The sequence below is a fragment of the Lethenteron reissneri genome, chromosome 7 (assembly GCF_015708825.2).
Source record: "Lethenteron reissneri isolate LAM-NWPU_2019-01 chromosome 7, ASM1570882v1, whole genome shotgun sequence".
Taxonomy (NCBI): domain Eukaryota; kingdom Metazoa; phylum Chordata; class Hyperoartia; order Petromyzontiformes; family Petromyzontidae; genus Lethenteron; species Lethenteron reissneri.
Genome location: NC_083785.1, coordinates 7,068,414 through 7,089,893, shown reverse-complemented (window position 1 = coordinate 7,089,893; position 21,480 = coordinate 7,068,414). Strand labels below are relative to the sequence as shown.

Genomic DNA, 21,480 nt, shown 5'->3' with positions numbered 1-21,480 from the left:
GCACAGGATGGTAAAAACAACCAACGTGCTCGTGGTTGTCCTTTGTGAGTGGAACAGAATGTTCCTTACTCGTTCGTAAAAACATTGTTTTATCAACTTCGTCAAAAAACCCAACCCCGGGGAAGGAAAACATCACTCGGCATCCAACCATCATTCTCCAAAGTAAACGAGTCAGATTCCCTGCACGATTATCTCTTGTGCAAGGAAGTTCTGGATATCCTGCTATTTTGTTCAAAAATAACTCTTCACTTGAACGAAAGGTAAAAAGACACAGCGCCCTGCTAAATTTCCTGCTCACGCCACTGCTGCTGGTAGAAGGTCCTCAACGCGAGGTCGTAGCTCTCGAGAGCCCGTCCAGAGGCGATGCTTCCACACGGGGCAAACGTCTTGGCGTCTTGGAAGAGGCGCGGGTACCCACCCTCTACGGCACAACACGCGACCGGCCATGGTGCGACCCCCCCCCGCCCCCATTTAAACTGCCGGGTGGACAGAGATCTCCGGGGGGATTTGAATCGGAGACAGGCACACAGCGACGCCCCAGCTTGCCGACATGAAACCATCGGTCGCGAGAACATCCGAGCCGAGTCAGCGCGGGACACTCGCCGTACGCGTGGTTCTCCACTGGCCGTTTGGCGAGCCGGAAATCAAAACCGTGCTGCGCTGCTGGCCTCGCGTAGACGCCTGAAGCCGACTCGGGGCCACGCAGGGCCAGGCTCAGTGCTAATGGCCACCTTCATTACGTGTGATGTCATCGTATTTAAATTCATATCACGCCTTGACAATGGCGCTGAACAAAGAATGATCTATTTGTACAGCAGACGTGTGAAATAAACGATGCTGAAAGCAACAAAAAGTGATTAATGATGAGTGAGTGTGGTGAATGGGTAGGAAAGTTGGGAAAGGGGACAGTGTTAAGGATGGGGGAGGGAAGGGAAAGAGGAGTTTGCTTAAGCGAGGGAAAACAAGCGAGTTTTAAAGGAAAAACGAAAAATGGACAGTGAAGCTGGTTGTTTGACATTTTGGGGCAGTTTGTCCCTACACACTTCTCGACTCGTTCATGCCGCGTGATGTCCTTGGCACGATTCTGCTTCTACAATGGAAAAACAACACTGGTGGCCTACCGAGCCACACCAGGCTTGCTCAGCATGGCCCCGGTGCGGCTCGGTTGTGCAAGTGGAAAGTTAAAAGTGGCACTGGCCTGGCAGCATCGGCGCCGTTGGAGATGAGGGTGTTGATGAGCAGCTCGTGGCCATAGCGTGCAGCGATGTGCAGCGGCGTGTTCCCCTCCTTGTCCCCGCAGTCGATCTCACCACCTGGGTCACACGGGCAGACCAGCGGACGCACAGACGTGAAAAGCAGCGTTACTCCAACGCGTGAGAGCAGCATCGCTTCACAAGCACCAGAACCCATACGGAAGCCTCTCGCAAAGCAGTGTGACCCGTGCGTCAAGAGAACGGCCGCAGAAGAGATTTTTCACAGGACCTCTCTTTAAAAATGCCTCAAGCGGACTCTTTTAGCCTTTCTTTGGTGATGCTGTGTTGGTAGCGGTGCACAAGTACAATTTACAAAAAAAATAATAAGTGCTGAAGACGGACGCTTGTGTTGCGACCGAAACGTCGTGTTTTCTTTTGATTAGTTTTTCTATCTACGTGACTTTACCGAAAGAACCAGAGTATGGATTCCTGCAGTCACGAAAGCTTCAAATCAAGACTGAAATTAATAAGTGTGCTTTGATGAAGGGCCCTTTTCCCAGAACATCGTGTATTTATTTTATTTTAAAGCCACAGTGTTATTGACAAATGCGTCGACTTTATTTACCTTTTACGCAGCACAGGGTGCATTTTCCCATACACCCAACTGTGAAACCGCTTGTCGCACGACAATCAAAAAACAAGTTTTGAATCTTCACCGCCGGAATTTAGGCACAAGTGTGAACAAAGAGCCATATATATATAAAAAAAACGTGGTCGTTTGTTTATGCAGTCATTGGCGAGCAGCCTGAGACCATAGACTGGCTGCCGTTGAGAACCGCAACCCAGACTCGAACCCAGGTGCACCGCAGTGTTTGGCTCAGTACTCGGACCTATGAGCCACCCAGCCACCTCGAGTGACACGCGATGTAAACACGAGAGAAATCGGGTGTGGATTTACATGCCGTGAAATTGTAATACAGTACACGGTCTATATATAAACACACCGTTCTGAATGAGAGTCTGTGATCTTGTGAATCGTCCATGAATTGCGGTCATGTGCAGTGGGCTCTTTCCATCGTAGCTCTGAAAGAACAAAGCACACACACACAAACAGTGACAACACGCATCACACACACACGCACATACAACAGTGACCACACACACATCGCATACACAAAACAGTGACCACACAGACCATAAAGACTGCTCACATCACATACAAAACACGCAATTACAGGACACATGCACAGGAAGCAAATACAAAGGTTGCCCGTATAGTGCTGTTGGCGAGCATCTATGAAGGCCGGCACGGTACACGAGGGGATGGGTGGCCAACACCATGCCCGACCGCCTTTACTCCCTAGTGGCGATTATTTTACAGGCTGCGCGAGGTACTCATTTGAGGCCGAGTCGACCTCGTGGAAGCCCAGGACTGGTTCAGATAATCGCCACTGGTGTTGGCCGTGTGTGGGAATCGAACTCAGGTGACCAGGTACGTAATGCAGCGCGGTAACCGAGTACGCGCACTTGGCATGCGCCAAGTGCGCGTACTCGTACGTTCACCGCACTCCACGGGACCCAAGACTGATTCCACACGACGATGAGCCGCTTCGTCGAGCGATCATTTGCGATATCCAGGTCGCTTCTGAAAAAGAGCTACGTAGCTCAGTAGCAGGCCTCACCTGGAAAAATAAAAAAAATGTTCAGTTTTGGACAGATTCAAGGCAACGGGCCGACATCGCAGGCAAGGGTGTCGCGATCGGTGGCGTGGAGCTGCGCCGGCGCCTTGCCTGCGCGTTCACGTCCGCGTGGTGGTTGACCAGCAGCTCCAGGCAGATGGCGCCGTGCGTGGATGCGGCGGCGAAGTGAAGCGCGGTGAAGCCCCGCTCGTTGTGGTGGCCGGCGTCGGCGCCGGCGCCCAGCAGCTCGCTCACGACGGCGTCCTGCCCGTTGTGGCACGCCACGTGCAGCGCCGTGTTGCCGAAGCCGTTGAACTCGTTCATCTGCAAGTGCACAGATGAACAGGTTAAAAAAACGTCGTTATCCGCGCCTTAACGAACCCACGGCGCGCGTGCAGCGGAGGGATACGCACTTCCGCTTTGAGACTCAGCAACAGCCTCACGACGGTGACGTGTCCGCTGGCAGCGGCGGCGTGCAGTGGGGTGTAGCCCTTCTTGTCCTTCCAGTTCACGTCCGCACCGTTGCTCAGCAGCATCTTCACCACCTCCGTGTGGCCTGGAACGAGTAAAAAAACAAACACCACCCAGCGGTCGGCATTGGTGCCGGTCGACGCCAAAACACGGGGGAAAAAAATACCTCTGCGCGGCACGACTGAGAGGGAGGATTTTTGTGGAGCGCGCGAGGCCGCCGTTGATTTAGTCAGCCAGCTCTTATTTTAGCCGCAGTCGTAGTCCAGTCGACGACGAGCTGTGGAATTTCGTCTCAGCCACTGGATTTCCTTGGAGTCATTCTCTTAGTCCGGTCAATGAAATCAGTCAAACGTTTAGTTTCTGTGATGCAAAAACGTTTAGCAGGCAAACGTGCCAATCACACCTCCGGTTAGCACGGTTGGCTAAGTACGGTGCAAAAGAAGTTCAACATACATAGACACATAGAAGGGGAAATATGATAGACGGGTCTCGGTGTAGGCTTTCTAGAGGCAAGGTTAGTGGAGCACGGAGGGGTTTGTGATACCCACTGGGCTGCTGCCAGGTAGTCAGGAGGGGGCAGCACACAAGTTTGTTCTTTAATTCATCCTTGTCCAGAGTTTGCATGAGTTTCCTCCAGGTACCTACCTCTGACTACCTCAGTAAGACTTTCACAAATAATTATAATTGCATTGCGAGATGACCAAGAAGATTCATGCAATGGGGAAAGTTATCCTTATATCCGAAAGACCAAGTTGACATTCATTTACAAAGGCATGAGATTCAGGCCTGTAATCTCAGGAATAAAATACTTATTTACAGCCCGATGTCGATCCTATGTTGGACGAGGCGATTCCCCATGCTGCGTCAAATATGGAGGGGGGGAGAATGTTAGAACATACTTCACCGTATTTGGTCTGTGTGGCTTGGTCACGCGAGGTGGGCACCCATTATCAGTTCGGCTGTCACTCACCCCTGATGTCAGCCGTGGTCTGGGTTCAAACTAAGGTCGCCGGGATGACGGAGCAGTGTGCAAACCGGTGCCGCCACCCATCAAATCGATAAATTCAGCGCACTCAAAACATCACCGAGATCGCTCTACCCCCCACGTTTCAATGGCCACAAAAACTTTTGCAGCTTAGATGAAAAAAAAATTCATTGTGAAACCCACATCAGTGTATATTTTATGTGCACTGACGTAAGGAATGAGGTCATGCTGTCACGGGGTTACCGCAGCAGATTCCAAAATAAAGGCACGAGAAAGAGCTTTCTAGCGGCATCCGCCAAGGTTTTCTTTTCACGACTGAGGGTCAAAGCGCTCTAACCAGACACCGATGGGAGAAATGAAGACCTCAATGTTCAGCCAAGCATTCGTGCAGATTGTGCAACAGCGAACCACTCAATGTCCAAAACAACACGCTCATTGCAACACTGTAATCTAGAAACCATGAAAAGACAAAGCTCCCCAGTATAGCCTACAGACTGCTGGGGCAAGTGCTGTTAGTGGAGTGCCTATGAAGGCCGGCACGGTGGTGTGGACAGCACTAGGCCCGACTGCCTTTCGTCTCCCCAATGCTGTTGTTTACACACTGCACCAGGTACTAGATTAAGGCCGAGTAGACCTAAGGGAGGGCCACAACGGGTTCAGCAGATATTCGTCACTGATGTTCGCAATGAGTGGGAATCGAACCTCGGGTTGCCGGGTTCGCAGTGCAGCGAGTCAACCACGGCGCCACCGATCCACACGGCGCAAACTCCGGTCATCCTTGCAGCACTTTCAGGTGCGCTTCTGCGGCCGTCTGGAATGCTCTTCCTTCCCATACTAGGAAGCCACTAGAGCTATGCAATTCTATAGATTTAAAACGAATTTCTTTAGAACTGCCTATTTGTGTTTAGTTTGTTGTCCTTTCTCCGCAACTCCGATAAGCACGGTTGGCTACGTACGGTGCGGAAGAAGTTCACCATGCATATGTGCAAAAGAACACTAACCTCGAATGCTTCACACCCGCTCGCATGCATTGTATTCCGTCCACCGTGTATACGTAGCATGTACGCCAAGACGCACGCGCAATGTGAGAAACGGCACAGGCCAAAAGCAGTCGCAGCTGTCTTTCCAAAATAGTGCTGCCCCCCTCTCACAGTCGAACAATGCAGCCTTTGTCGCGTGTTCCAAAGAAGCCTGTCTGTTAATTAAAAATTAAATTAAAAATTTTGGTTGCGGATCACAGACCCAAAGACCCAGCATGCCAAGCTGCCAGCTACAAAAAGCACCGCTGAAAGTGTAATAGAAAAAACTCAAGAGTGGTTGTCCTATGGATAGACTCGCCCCTGCCATAGGAATGTGGATTTTCCACCACTGGCTCATGGTTGTTATCAGAAGATGAGCACTACACATAAATGCTCCCAATCACTTTTACACTTTTTAATAGATAAGAGTTAAGATTGTTTTAATTGCGCATACTCGTGAGAATGCGGTGAAAGAGACGTTGGGAGGGAATTCCTAAGACGAGTAGTACGAGGGAAAGAAACTGAGAGAGGAAAGTTGCAACCAGTGGTGTACCGAGTTGGGGAGTGTATGAACAAGCGAGTTAGTGGGCGATTGAGTGGGTGGGCGAGTGTGTTGTTGTGACCTGGCGGTTGAACAGAGTGGTGGATGAGATGCACAACAGCAAGTCCCAGTCTACCGAATCCTCCGCATGGGTGGAGGAATCAATGAGTGAAGTTACACAGGAACAGCAACCGTGGCAGTCGCAATACAAGAGTGATATGGAGGCGACCAACTGGGCGGTAGTACCGTCCAGTTAACGGAGGAGGAGGAACGCAACCCGAACGGCACAGCCGCACGGGCGACCGCTCACCCATGTAGCCGGCCCAGTGCACAGCTCTCCGCTCCCTCTTGTCCATCGCATTCACGTTGGCGCCCTTGGAGATCAGCAAGTTCACCATCTTGGGGACAGACGCGTCGACAAATATAGTACGAGACACACAGGGTAGCACGACAAAGCATCAGGACACAGATGCAAGTGCAGTAGACGGGGATACAGGGAGGAACAACAGGTAATATATTAAGTATATGAAATACAAGGCAGTACAGGATGCTTACAGAGATGCAGGGCAGTACAGAATGTTTACAGGAGATAAAGATACTGGATAGTACAAGGCAGCACAGGATACTCGGAGATACATGGCCGTAGAGGATGCTTACGGAGATGCAGGGAAATACAAGGAGATACAACAGGGGAGTAAACAAGGCAGTACAGGGCAGGACAGGGAGGTGCAGGGAAACTGACGGTATGAAAAAGACGAGCACAACATGTACGGGCCGAGTCAAAGTAAGGAATGAAAAATAAGAAGCAAGAGTCTGTTAAGAAAATGGGAAACACTTGATATTTTTGTTGGCCGACCTCCAAATGTCTAAAAATACCAGACAACTTTTATATTCAGCCTCTCCTTCTACGCGGATGCCAACGCAGTCTCCAAGGATTTTGCATTCAAAGATGACCTTCTTAAGGCGGTCGCTGTAACTCCGGCGAGAATAGGAACCGATGATGTTGCAAAAAATGGACTCGACTTTGAGACCATCAACAGCTGGGCCGTGTAAAGCCAGTTTTGCGGTGTTTGAGATGACTTGTGGTGGTTGATGGCTCGATAATAGCAGGTTGTGTAAAAGGAGCTTGATGGATCGTTGTTTTGCGAGACCACTACCCACGCAAGAGCATTAGAGATGGTGAGAGAGTGGGAAGGCCTTCATCCAGCAGTTGACAGATGATTGCTTGTGAGTAATGGAGGTCGAGACGGCTTGCGGTGGTTTACGAAGCGATGAAATCACCACGTGTGCAGAAGAAAGATGAATCGTTGCTTTTACAATGAAAGCAAACCCCACGCCAGAACACGAGAGATGGCGATGCTTTGGGGAGTTCTTATTGCAGCAGTGGACAGATCAAGGCCGACTATGACAGCTGCAAAAGCAGCTTCTGCCGACACATGAAACAGGACCTCAATGTTTCCAGTGCCCATGGGTTTGGAAACAGCGCCGTCCATCCGGCGGTAGTGGGTGCCATGATCACATGGTGGAGCGCTTGCTGCTCGTTTGAGGTTCGAGCCCAGCAGCCACCCTGGTTAACACCACGGGGTGTATTAACCACAAACACTAGGGTTCCATCTGCTTCAAAGTGATGAACGACACAGATTCCGTGACGCGATTCAAAAAGAGGGGGTCAACGCGAGCATGGTGCAACGCTCCAAAATCTGCTACATTTGAGAAATGACGTTGCAAATTAGATGGGTAAAGCCTTCGTAACAATGACGCTCCCTACTAGCGAACTATGTTTGTCTGTGAAAATTGGTGCCTCCGTGACTATAAGAACGGAGCGAATAGCCATCGTGCAACTAATTAATTATCGAGGCTGTCCCTACATTCACAGACAGGCATCTACCTGGCCAGCTAACCTGGTGGGCCCCCTGGGGGGCGGGGGGGGGGCTTCACCCCCATTGGGGGGGGTTAGACAGCGGCAGTAACCAGCAACTACATTACCATGGCGACCGATCGCGGACGAGTCCACAAGAGCGGGCCATGGAAAATTTGCATCTTAATTGAAAACCCGCTGCGTAATGAAGCGCGCATGTCAAAAGGCACCTACAGCAGAGGGAAAGACACCAACCGGTCAATTACAATCAATTTACGCCACAACGCTGTCACAACTGCGACGTGAAGTGTCGCGAGCGTTGACGTATAAACTAAACTCGAATCCGCGAGAAAAAAGCCGCCGCTGCGCAACACGGTCACGTTCACGGCGGACACCCGAGCCAGATCGATATCGTAACAGCCACGCGCATTGATTGCATTTTTTCAGTTTTTATTATTTCTCTCTTTCTCGCTCTCTCCTAATTTATCTGTCAGTGCTGTTAGTGCACGCCTCGGTAAGCCCCGCTTGTGTGTGCGCACACACTCGCACACAGGCACACAGGCACGCACACACGCACACCGCTGTCCTGCGTGACCTGGGGGCTACGTTGGGAGGTACAAATATGAGCTGGAAAGTGCAGAGAGGTGCTAGGCGGTGAGAAAAGGTGCAGAAATGTACTTCAGGGATGCTGGGAGTCACTTGGTGGTACAACACGGTGCTGTGTGGTGTAGAGAGGCAAAGGGTTGATTTGCATACGTGGTTGAACAAGACTGCACAGAATTCGACAGGGATGAAGAGAGGGCGGTGCAGGGGAATGCAGAGACAAAGAATATGCATGACATTAGCGGGCAAGTACACACAGGTGCAAGGTGGTGCAAAAAGGAACATCCGTGAAAAAGAGCTTCACAAAGCTCATTGGATTCTTCCAGGATAAATAGAGACTCTGAAATAGTCCGAGTGTGACGCACAACAGCACACGACAAGGCAGAAATGTAACGGAAGTTACAATTAGTACAGAGCAATGCAAGCTGGCGATGGGGAAAATCGGCGGTACAGAAAGCAAAGAGGGGTAAGAGAGGGCACAAGGAAGGCATGGCTTTGGCAAAGCAACACAAAATGGGCACGATGGTGAACAGAGGTCACGGGGGCAGCGCGGAGTTGGTGGTATACCCCTCATCATTGCCTACTTTATTGCAGACCAATTCAGACCTTATTTCGTCACCCCGTGCACTTATAAATCTCAACCTACAACCTACAAAGGCCCATCACAAGGGAGAAACACAAACAAAAAAGAATTTAAAAAATGTGTCCGTATTGAAACGGCTGTACGCCGTACGGACCTGCAAACTAAATTTCCCTGCACAAGGAAACGGGGAAACCGTATGGTTTGACAAGTATGAGGTGGTGGTGGTGTTGCGTGCGAGCGAGCGCACGCGAGGCCGACCTCCAGGTTCCCGTTGAACGCCGCATGGTGCAGCGCGGTGCGGCCGGCTCTGTCCGACACGTTGACGTTGCTCAGCAGCGGGATGAGCGCGTCGGCGCACTTGATGGCGCGGTTGGCGGAGGCGACGTGCAGCGGCGTCTGCCAGTTCTTGTCGCGCGCGTTCACGTCCGCCGCGTGCCGCAGCAGCATCTGGACGGCCGCCTGCGACCGAGCATCCGTTAGTTGGCCGTGCGGAATTTTCGGCCCGAACATTTTCCTCCCGCTTATCGACGCACTATTTTGTTGTCCTTCCCCTACACCCCGGATTGGCACGGTTGGCTACGTACTGTGCGAAAGAGGTTCAACATACATACACATACTATCCGTTATGAGGCCCCATATCGAACAGAGGTCTGGCAGCTCTCACCAGCATTGGTTCGAGCAATCTCCGAATCTGCTGATGAGACAGTGAATCTTCACCTGAGGACGGCTGCTTGCGTTGTGGCCGAAACGTCGTGAGAATTATTTATTATTATTTTATTATTTCCATTCTACGTGACTTTACCGAAAGAACCAAGAAGATGAATCCCTGCAGTCACGAATGCTTTAAATCGAGACAATGAATGTTGAAACTGGTTCAGGGTTTTTGCTTGTGTTGAGGCAAAGCACATCCAGAATGCCGTGCAGCTGATGGGATATGTAAAAAAAACCTGTATTGTTTTATGTGGAGGGACAGATAAGTGAAGGAGGCGTATTATCTGCTTGGTATTTTCGTTATCCGGCTTCCCCGGTTTCCTTCCACGTGTAGCCACTCATTGAGAGTGTGGCTAAATTTTGCGAAGCTCCCAAACCCATTGGGGCTGCGAGGTGCTGAGGATATGACAGTTCAGTACGGCGACTTCTCAAATGTCTCCGTGAAGAGTTTGCATGGGTTCTCTCCGGGTAGTTAGCAATGAAAAATGCTGCATTGGGATGCTTGGCCAAACACCCCAATGCAGTGGGTGAACAGCAAAGGTGCAGAAATGCAACTGCTTGCTCACGCCACTGTTGGCGGAAGGGCTTCCACTCGAGGCCCCCCTGGAGAATCTCTCTAGAACGCCAAGTCCAGTTTTGCGAGACAAATAAAGAAACCCTTTTATTTTATCAGGCAAGGCCTGACTGAAGTGGCTTATCAAGTGAAAATGTTATAGCAGCCAAATACTCTATGCGCATGTATCTACACGTGGGAGGGAAACACCGGAGGACCTGGGAAAAAAATCCACGACTACGGGGAGAACTTGCAAACTCCAAATATACAGCAGGCATCGTCAGGGTCAGGATCAAACCCACGACCTCCTGTAAACCAGGCGTGCTGGATAACATCTGGCCACGGCGGTGCCCCACGACACCCAGACAGCTTCCCCGCGAGACGGCTTCAGTGAATTAAATACCGCGCTTGAGAACGCGGCGCATGCCACCCCAGTTCGCTGCCCCGTGACGGCGTCTGTTCCGAGTGCTTCTCACTCGCCCGCTTGCTCGCTCGGTCGCGTCCTATTTTACATTTTAATCTATCTCTGCGTTTGCTTCCCCGGAGGCGTCCAGGCAAAAGAGCGGGCGGTGTTTGCGTCCGTCTGTTTGGAGTGGGTCAATGTTGATCTTGACACGGCCCCTGGATTTTAAAAAGACGCCAAACCTCAACTCCAAGCTCACTCGCCCCCGGGCGCGAGAGTTTAATGACGGAAGCCCGATTCTCATCGGTACCGCTGAGAGAGTGGCTCTAATGTGGTGCTCGTCATGCACAGCACCCCTGCTCAAGAATAAGCCAACTCAAATAAACGTGACTTTAATATTGAATTTAAAACACTTTTGAGTGTGCCAGCAGCATTCCTGATATGACCCGAGACAGGACCGAGTTCGAGAGGCAGGGGAACCCAGAAACCAAAGGCTCACGGCCCCTCCTTGTTTGTATATTGAACTTCTTTTGCACTATACATAAGTAGCCGTGCTTATCTGGTGCCGGGGAAGGACAACATTTTAGGCGACTGTTAGGACCGATATGCAGTCAAGGTTGCATGCAGGCGAGATAAAGTGTGGGTAACTCTCAACCTCATTTGAGACGTCTGGCCAGTGCAGAAGAGTAGGCCAAATACCCAGATAACAGTCACTGCGATTGGCCATGAGCGGAAATCGTACTCGGGTTGCTGGTTTCGTAGCGCCGTGCGCTAACCACCACGCCATGCTTGCACGCACGCACATTCACACCCACGCAAGCAACACCAACACACACACACGAGCAAGCTCACCTCGCTGCGGGAGGCACAGGCCCGGTGCAGGGGGTTGAGCCATTTGTTGTCCTTCGCATTGACTCGAGCACCTGCGAATGATCGGCATGACAAGACGTCAACGTCACGTTTGATCGGTCGGGCAGCTGCGATCGATCAAAAAAGCGACACATTGCGTCGCGTTCACGTTTAAAAATGGGATTGGGCACCTGCGAATGATCAAAGCGGCAAAAACACGTCACGTCACTTTCAATTGCTCGGGCATCTGAGATTCATCAACAGGGCAAACCCATCACGTCAAATGCTTGGGTAGCTGCCACTGATCGACGCCGTCGCGTCACATTCACCGAGGAGAGGTAGCTTCACGAGTGACACATCTTCCCCCGTGACACATCTTCCCCCGTGACACATCTTCCCCCGTGACACATCTTCCCCCGTGTAGCCGACACAGGATTGTCGGACCAGGTGTGGTCAGCGACCATCTATTAAGGCCAGAGGACAGTGCACGAGGCGATGGTGCAGCCAACGCCACTCTCGGCCAATTCACTGTATTTTTTTTTTTAATAGTGTCCACATGCTTGGCGTTTTTGGTCCTACATGTTTCACGTAGCGCTGTTCTGATGTCAGTAGTGAGGTTGGCAGAAGCATCAAGGAGTCTTAGACGTTTCAACACCGCCACCCACACAGAGATTCTTAGAATGTCCACGAAATTCTTGAGATGTTGCGTGCGGGAGGCACGACGCCGGTTAGGTCGTGCGTGAAAAACTATTACTTCTACCATGTGGTATGTTGACAGAACAGATATGTTGTCTTTTAAAACACGCCAAACACTCAAGCAATATCACAAGTCACTCCTGTGCCGATTCTAGAAATATTCGCGAACCATGGTCATAATTTAATAGAATTTTTTTTTTAATATTCTTGGTTCTTTCGGTAGGTAAAGAAAATGTAAAAAAAGATAAAAAAAATAAAATAAATTAAATCACGACGTTTCGATTGCAACACAAGCAATCATCATCAGGTGTGACAACCACAGCAAGAAATTTTGAGGAAGGTTAGCGATTCGATTAGCTGCGATTTCGTCCCGTTGTCTGTTAAAAGCTCTAACAGTTAAGTGGAATCCCTCCCCGTAGAGGTGGCTCAGTCTCGATCTTTTTATTTTCTTTACCTACGTGACTTTACCGAAAGAACCACGAGTATGGATCCTTGCAGTCACGATAACTTCAAATCTAGAACGAGCTTTTGTATATCTCATTTGTACAGCCCTATGCCAATCCACTGCTAGATGAAGGTCTCCTCATTCCATGTCAACACTGAGGGTTGTTTGACCATACTTCAGCCTGCTAGTCCATGTGGGTCGGTGATTATGGATGAGTCCAGGACTGGTCAAATGTTACTCGCTACGGATGTTAGCCGATGGTTGGTAAACAAATACAGGTCGCCTGGTCCATTGCACAGAGCACCAATACCTGGGCCACCACTCGCTTACACTGTCTGGCATGTTCTGTCTCATTTGTTCTGCCTCGTTTGTTCCATTAGCCCGTGAATCCTAAACGATCCATTCTCACATGCACGCACAAGTGCACGTATCACGTGCGTAAACATTAATGTTGATCGATTCTTCGCCGCATGCAGAAATGGTTGCAAGGTCGTGCGTAGGGTCAGGATGAGGTCGTGATCCATTTCAACAATCGATTCCTTGCGTGAACCCAGCGACCACGAGTGGCTGTAGGGGTTGAGTGCACCGAATCGTGTACAAATCAAAATAGATTGATTCTTACGCATGACACTGGATACACAAATCGTAAATCTATGAACTGCTGCAACATTACTCGCCTACTCCTGCCCACGCCCCCCCTTCTGAGCAGCACCCCTCCTGACAAACGAGTCGTGAGACTCGGTGAGAATTCCCTCAGTAAATAAAGAAACATACTTCGTGTCACCCCACTATTTTGAGATGCGGTTGCATTTATACATTTTTATTAGTTGGGAAGAGTTATGCGTACACGCATGGATTATGTAACGCTTCCTAACACGTAAAGTACTGTATGAGCAGCGTGGATGCCGCTGGGAAGCTACGGGAAAAAATAATTTTCATTGACACAAGTTGTCCTTTTCAGCGCTCTGATCAGTGTGGTCGGTTTCCTCTTGGCTGCATCCCGAATAACACCACAACTTTGGGGCGCCACGGTGGCTAGGAGATGTTAACAACCCCGCCTGGTATGCAGGAGGTCGCGGGTTCGATCCCGACCCTGACGCTTTCTGTATATTCAGAGTTTGCGTGTCTCCCTCTCATCATCATCATCATCACGGTGGCTAAAAGATGTTAACAACCTCGCCTGGTACGCAGGAGGTCGCGGGATCGATCCTGACCCTGACGCTTTCTGTATATTCAGAGTTTGCGTGTCTCCCTCTCATCATCATCATCATCACGGTGGCTAAAAGATGTTAACAACCTCGCCTGGTACGCAGGAGGTCGCGGGATCGATCCCGACCCTGACGCTTTCTGTATATTCAGAGTTTGCGTGTCTCCCTCTCATCATCATCATCATCACGGTGGCTAAAAGATGTTAACAACCTCGCCTGGTACGCAGGAGGTCGTGGGATCGATCCCGACCCCGACGCGTGTTGTACATTTGGAGTTTGCATTTTCTTCCCTCCACATTTCGAGTATTTCGTTGATAGAAATTTCCACATTATAAGCCACTTGATCGAGCTATCATTTGTGGTCAGGTCTCTTCTGAAAGAGAGCTATATAGCTCAGTGGGCCTTACCTGGTAAAATAAAAAATAGTTTATAGCTTAGTTTAGTTTTAAGATGAAAGTTGGGCTCTAGTGCATCATCTTTACCAGAGTTACTGTGCCCCACTGTTTAATGTATGGCCCAGACAGACGGAGTAGGTGGATAAACGCTGTCATACTGGTAGGAACCTCCTGGTTACACCAGCCCACAGGGGATTATTGTGTCTGTCCGTCCGTCGTGCAGAGAGGGGAGGGGCTGGTCACCCCGTGGTGCCCTTATAAAACTCAACGTTTAACCTACTCACACCAGCTTGTGCCCGCCCTCACAGTCGGGCATATTTGCGGAATACACCACGCCGCCGTTGACCCTGGGCATTGACCGAGCAACTCAACGTTCCTACCAGCTCCCTCCGCAGGAATGTGTTCCTTAGTTGGAAAGAGTTACAAATGAAGGAACGTGATTATCAACGAGTAACTGACAACACAAGACAACAGATGTTGATGAATGTTGTCGTCAATCTTCTCCAACACTCCACGGTGTCTTCAGGGGTCGCCCCGCTCACCGGAGAGGATAAGGAGCTCGATGATGTCGGGGTCACCGAGGAAGGCCGCGGCATGCAGGGGGGTCCTTTTCTCCGAGTCCTGAAATAAATTACACGATCATAGTTACATAATAATAAAAATTACATGATCAAGCCACATCAATCAACGCGTGGCTTCCCACACACGTGTGTGTGTATATAGTGTGAATATCGTGGGGAGCGGTAGTGTAATGGCTAGTGCGCTTCGCTATGAACCCGGCGGCCCGAGTTCGATTCCCGCACAAGGCTAACACCAATGATGATCATCTGGACCAGTCGTGGGCCTCCCCAAGGTGGACTTAGGCTCCAATGAGTACGAGTCACTGTGTGTAAACATCGCCACTGGAGAGAAAAAGGCGGCTGAGAATTGTACTGGCCACCCACCCCCTCGTGTGCCATTGCCGACTTTCAGAGGTGCTCGTGAACAGCACTTGCCCAAACAGTCTGTTAAGGCTATACAGGGGATCTTAGTCTTTGTATATATACAGGAACGGTGCGTCGCCGGCTCTTTTAGAGTGATTGTTCACAAATCCCCATTCTCAAAACTCAAGATAATACAACTGTCCGCTGCCAGACCAGCCACCCGCACCTGTGCTGTAGACCACGTCACCCAAATAACCCCGATCACTCCCGCTGGCTCCCAAATTAATTTCGGACCAATATCAAGATCACACCATCTTGAGGATCCTCCACAGATCCTGCCTGCCTCTGCCCTCCTGTCTCACTCGACTCCCCTCCACACGCTCTGTATGTATGTTAAACGTCTTTCGGACCGTATGTAGCCGATAATGCTAATCGGAACTGTTCTCCCAGCCTTTTCCCTCACTCTAATCCCCCTCCACACGCTCTCCCGGGCTCTGTCCTCTCACTCTACTCTCCTCCACGCACTCTCTGCTCCAGCAAGCCAGGTATTCGCGCATTCTGCTCTGCTGTCCAAATTGTCTGGAACTCCCCACCCCCCCCTGCAGCCATCTGGAGTGTCGACTCAATGCTCCTTTTCAAGTCGAGGCTCAAGACCTTCCTCTTTCACCGAGACTCCCTACAAGTGAATGCCTTTCTCTTTAAAATAAACATGCCCAGTCTCGGTTGCAGCTTCCTGAGATGCGGTTGCATTTGGACACTGTCTAAACACACATTGCACCATGGTTGCTTTTACCATGGAGTTTATTTTTTCTCAACTGCATTTCCGACTGTGTTCTTATTGCTCAATTCAGTTCACGAAGAAGCTCCCAGAAGGGGAGGTGAAACGACGAACATCGTGGCAAACAACACGCGGTACAACCCGAATACGCGTCGGAGAGCAGAGGTTGAACACAATAGGAGGAACTGTGGGTAATAGGCATCTGCTGACCGATGCGGTCCTGTGTTCAGACACAAGATCTGAGGTCTCAACCCCCCCCACCACCTGGCCCCCAGATACGGCTGGGGGCTCAGATTAACTGCACCTACGCCGGCTCAGTCGGGCTAGAGGGCTAGTCTGGAATTTCTGGTTTGGCAAGAAAAGCCAGGCGGACAAAAGTGAAATCGAGCGAGAAAATAAATATTGACAATTGTAAACCAAAGTCTATGGATCAATTCACCAATATTGCGCTGGATCTCATAGATCTCGGAAGCCGAGCAGGGCAGAGCCTGGACGGTGCTTGGACGGGTAACCGTCACGTATGAGACAGGCCATCTGTCACAGGTTGTTCCGGGAGCTCCGTAGCGGTGTCCAGAGGGCGGCGAAAATAATCAATGGTTGTAACGCGTTGCCGGGCGTGAGAATTTGGGACACTCACCAAGGCGTTGACGTCTTCCTTCTTGTAGATGAGAGCCCGCACCTCATCGGGGTCCCCATTGAATATCGCTTGTATCAGAGGCGGCTGCCAGGAGACAAAAGATGGCGAAAGCATTAGAGGTTAGGGTTCGAGTCGGGGCTAAGGTCAGGGGTTAAGTTTCGGGGGATGGAATGAGGGTTGTGGTTTGGGTAGGGCTGGAAGATTAAGAGGCGAGAATGAGGGTTATGGTTTGGGTTGGAACTCGGGCTTGATTTTGAGTGAGTATTGAGGAGGAAGTAACGAGTGGGGTTAATGTTATGGTTAGAATTAGTTGGGGTACTAGGTCGCAGACTCAAACTCGCAGTTCCGCTTTATTCGCATAAATCACACAAACACACTGGGACGGCTTGGTTACAAGTGAACAAACAAGATCAAATGGCATTTCAAACACGACTGTAATGTAAATCGAAACGCAAAAAACAAATACGTATTTTTAGAAAGGCTCCAATAAAAATGTACAACAGCAAGCGGGCACGGTGCAGCAATGCGAGCCAGAAAGTTGTTGCAGCCGGCTGGACAGTAAAGTTCTGACCCGCCCCATCTGTGAAAAAGCGCTTTATAGCTCATCGGATTCCTCCAGTATAAATACACATTTAGATTCTAATCCTGACTGGCAGGATCGCGTGCGGGTGCTGGGCGAAGTCGCCACTCCCCCCAACCCGCTCAAATCGCTTTCACCCACAGGGCTCTCAGCGGCTCTCAAATCGGCAAAAACCAACCTCGTGCCCTCCCAGCCGTCATTAGCATAACCGTGGCCCGGACAGAAGATACGTTGGCGGCAGCGGCGTCGCTTGGGCCCACAACGCGCATTGTCAGTTCGTGTTTTAGCTATCGCAATAGCAGCAGCAGCTGTGTGGGCGTTGTGATTTCACCGTCCGGTGCTCCTCCTCAGCCCCGCGGTGAACATTATTTGGATTGCTCGAGTGCTCTACATTTTCACATCATGATAAGCCACTTCGTTGAGCTATCATTTGTGGCCAGGTCGAGTTTCAAAAAAATTGCCAACAGCTCAGTGGGGTTTACTTAGTAAAATGTAAAGTTTAGTTTCAGTTGTATTTAAGCATTTATAGAGATTAAGCTTCCCTTTCCTATACTTTGCACTCCTATCGCGTTTTGTATTGTCTGTTGTTGTAACGTTCTGACCCGCCCCAACTGGATATCTGCTAAAAAGAGCTTTATAGCTCATCGGATTCCTCCACGATAAAGGTTTCCGATTCTAAAGCACCTGTGCTCCAGCACTTGGGAAGGCAAGGTCTGGTGGTTCGTGTAGATTTGCACGTGTGTGCGCGCATGTACAGCTCTGGGCTGCTGCCGCATGGCCAGAAGGCAGCTGTACACCGCAAGTGGGTTAGCAAACCTGTCTGTGCGGACCATCGAGTGTTATGCCCTCGAACGTGTGGTGGCTTTTCTATGCTTCCTTCCCACATGCAAACATCCAATAAATAAATTACATTGTTATACTGTATAGGTACGTTACAATTCAGCAATTGGGGATCTCCATTCAAGAATCTATTCTATTTTGCCATCTCACACGGATTGTTTCCAACTCACTTATATCGTATTGTCTGCTCTTTTCGTCGTGTTATCATCAGCTATGATCTTAGCCACTGCTGTATTCAAGCTTCCCAAAAACCATCATGTCCCTTGCAATCGCGCACACGCAACAATTCATCTCGCACCTGCAGATTTCGTTTACGCAACAATCTTCGTAAATCGTAATTAACCGACACACTCACGCACGTGGTTCAATGCAAGTATGACGGAGCGGAAGAATTGCCTTTAATCAATTCACCGACGTCTCGTTGTGTACCTATGTGTGATAACCAAGGGAAAAGCCTGTCGTTTCCCGATGTGAGCTGGATACAAAAGCCTCCGGGGGGAACACCTGGCAAGAGCTCGGGAGAGCGCGCAGCTTCTTGCGAGTTGAAGTTCCGGTCACATTTTTGGGATTTGCGTGCAATCTCGCCGCTAAATTGTTCCATATAAATGCCGGGCGCAGTTCGGCGGCCCTGCGCTCGACTTAAGAAATAACTTCCCCTCGATCGGACAACGCAGAGCCGCTTCCCCGCCTTTGTTCGGGCACGTTTCCGATCGTTGTGGCAAGTGTGTAACGTTGGCATTAACTCGGTAACGATGTACAGATTCGTCAATTCGTCCCGACGAGTACACTCGCAGTACAAACGCGTCAGATTGCGTGCGTGAGAATTGACGTGTTTTGTAACTCTGTTGTATGCAATCGGGTCAAATATGGCCACACATTCAGTCCTTTTGGGCTGGTGGTCTGAACAAGGCAGAGCCCTTTGTTCATGCATTGCTGGAAACTGTTCCTTGTTTTTCTGACAGGCACTTTTTTTGTTGTTGCGGCGCATGGGGTTTGTCATTATTTAACAGATCGGAGTTGCAATAAGTTTGTGTGAGCAACACGCAGATCAACGCTGCATCATCATCATCATGTGACCTGGTGGCACCGAGGACCGAGGAGGAAGCTCGAGGCTTCACCACACCGGAATCGCCTCGCCGGTGCTGCCGGCAGCACCGGCAGGAAGGGAAGTACATGTTATCAGCCGCTCACGGACGTTCGCACCACCCACCCAGCCACCGCTAACCCCCAACCCCCATCTCCCCCACCAGCTAGAGCGTTAAAACGGTACACTATGAGGATACATCTTCTTGGTTCTTTCGGTAAAGTCACGTAGAATGGAAATAATAAAATAATAAAAATAAAACATAATAATATAATATAATAACATAATAATAATATAATATATTATTTCCATTCTGCGTGACTTTACCGAAAGAACCAAGAAGATGAATCCCTGCAGTCACGAAAGCTTTAAATCGAAATTTATGAGGATACAATTAAGTACAGAACTATAACTTTAATTTTGAAAAGTATTTTATTAGCGCATGAGTTCAAAACGGTTGGTTTAACCAGTGCCCTCGGGGTAGTTGTCCTACTATTCAACACTGGCCAGACGTCTTTGAAGAGGTCGGGAGTTCTCACACGTTACTGTGAAGGATGCTCCATTTCCAACCTAAAATATTTCCCTCTCGTGCAGTCCACCAATACCAATACCCGCCATTCGCCACTAAGTGACGGTGGCATCACCACGGCGCCTGTGTCAGGCCAGGTGCACTTTGAGGCCATAACAGCTCTCGCAAGCAACGGCCACCTCTGACACAAACTCGAAACGCGCCAATAACACAGAGTTGAGAGCATCGGCAAAACCCGGCGTGTCTCGTTCCAAGTGGTTCAGAAAGGACGTCGCATTTTCAATTCAAAAGTCCCTCCAAACGTCAGTTCCACCATTCAGCCCGGACCCAAAGGAGGTCTACAGGATTCAGGTAGTTTGTCCAAAACCAGCAGGTGCCCCCCGCCCCCTCTCCCAAAGGGCTCCAGATGTCTTCAAGGGTCTGAAACGAAAAGAGCTGCTGCTGGAAGGGCATCTCGCGGACTCTCCCGACGGCCTATAGGCCAGTGGCGTGGCCTCCGAAAGTCGATGGGTTGCTCGAGTGCTGCTTCGGAGAGACTCTCGGCGTCTCTCGATAGTGGGCGCCTGCCTCAGCCGACACGGAACATGGCGGGCAGTGTCAAGGTGACTGCCCCGTCAAACTCTATGTAGGTACGTATGTAAGCATGCTGAACTTATTTTGCACCGTACGTAGCCAACTGTGCGAATCGGTTCACTGTAGAGACGAACTGCAAACTCCAGAATGGGTGAAGTACTGCATAATAGGGGAGTCATCCTGTCTCGTCGCACCTTTCAAACCGGGTGCACCTTTCTCTTCTTTATTTAAGTAGGTCCTAGATTTTTATTTAAAGCTTTCGTGACTGCAGGGATTCATATTCTTGGTTCTTTCGGTAAAGTCACGTAGAAGGGAAATAATAAAAAAAGATATAAAAAATCTTGTTTTAAATTTCTTTTATTTTATTATTTCCCTTCTACGTGACTTTACCGAAAGAACCAAGACTATAGGTCCTAGATGGCGTACGCTTAAAGAAAAGCTTGATTTCGTACACATTAAAGACTCGTTTTGCAATGCAATCTTCAACAGTTATGGCTTGCAGCTCCTCCGAAAATGGAGCAGCAGCTCCACGATTTGCACTTGCAGATTCCCCAGTGGCCTTGCAAATTGTGCAAATTTTGACGATCACTAAAATTGTAGAACCAGCCCTTACCAGCCACGAAGGACTCTTCAGAGCCACCTCTCTTGCTGCAGGCGTTCGTACAGCTTCGTAGCTTTGGCTCAGATTGCGGAAGAGGAGAGATCCATTTCTACTGCTTATGGTCTTCCATCCATCGCCCCGACATCAACTCCATCTTCTCGAACGACAGACGCCTCACTTTTGTTGTCGCCTTTTGCTAGACAGCGGCGTAGAATGCATCGCAGAACTCCAGATTTTGCCCGTGTTGTTTTTGCCGGCGCGTACCGTCGACTCGCCAAGGTTAATACGCAATATCGGGCGCAGCCGGCCCCTCGTCACCTCCTGCACGCTCTACTACAATCTCCAACTTTACTTCAAGCGTGAGGCAGTCCTTTTCTGCCTCATCGATGGTCCAGGGAGAGGGCTAATAGGACGTTTAAGCAGCCATAACAAGCACGGTTAAATGGCAGATTATATGTGCCACAACAAAGACAACAAGTAACGTTTATGCAGGCAGCACGAGAGAACATGCGACTGAGTGGTAGCAGCATAGTACGTAGCACTGAGCATACAGTCACCCAACACACAATGGTGTCCCATATCCGACCATATAGCCGCATACAAGTTAATTCAGCTGCGTGCATGCGAAATTACACAAACGGAACTGCCGTAAAGCGAGGGAAACCTGTAGAGTATAGCAAAAAACTCAGGATGACCGTGAATAGTTGTACAATTTGCACAGTCACTACCTGTAATAATTTAGC

General features: G+C 49.8%; 1 protein-coding gene across 3 annotated transcripts in view; it reads right to left on the bottom strand.

Annotated features, from left to right (window-relative positions):
* Positions 1–21,480, bottom strand: part of LOC133356743 (serine/threonine-protein phosphatase 6 regulatory ankyrin repeat subunit A-like) — a 55,800-nt gene that overhangs the window by 25,848 nt on the left and 8,472 nt on the right. For all 3 annotated transcript variants that reach the window (XM_061574401.1, XM_061574410.1, XM_061574418.1), the window contains exons 2-10: positions 16,531–16,614; positions 14,735–14,813; positions 11,452–11,522; positions 9,191–9,391; positions 6,199–6,286; positions 3,286–3,428; positions 2,984–3,196; positions 2,198–2,276; positions 1,199–1,313 (exon numbers count right to left, since the gene is read on the bottom strand). In XM_061574401.1, coding sequence (XP_061430385.1) covers positions 1,199–1,313; positions 2,198–2,276; positions 2,984–3,196; positions 3,286–3,428; positions 6,199–6,286; positions 9,191–9,391; positions 11,452–11,522; positions 14,735–14,813; positions 16,531–16,614 — 1,073 coding nt within the window. The remainder of the gene's footprint in view (positions 1–1,198; positions 1,314–2,197; positions 2,277–2,983; positions 3,197–3,285; positions 3,429–6,198; positions 6,287–9,190; positions 9,392–11,451; positions 11,523–14,734; positions 14,814–16,530; positions 16,615–21,480) is intronic.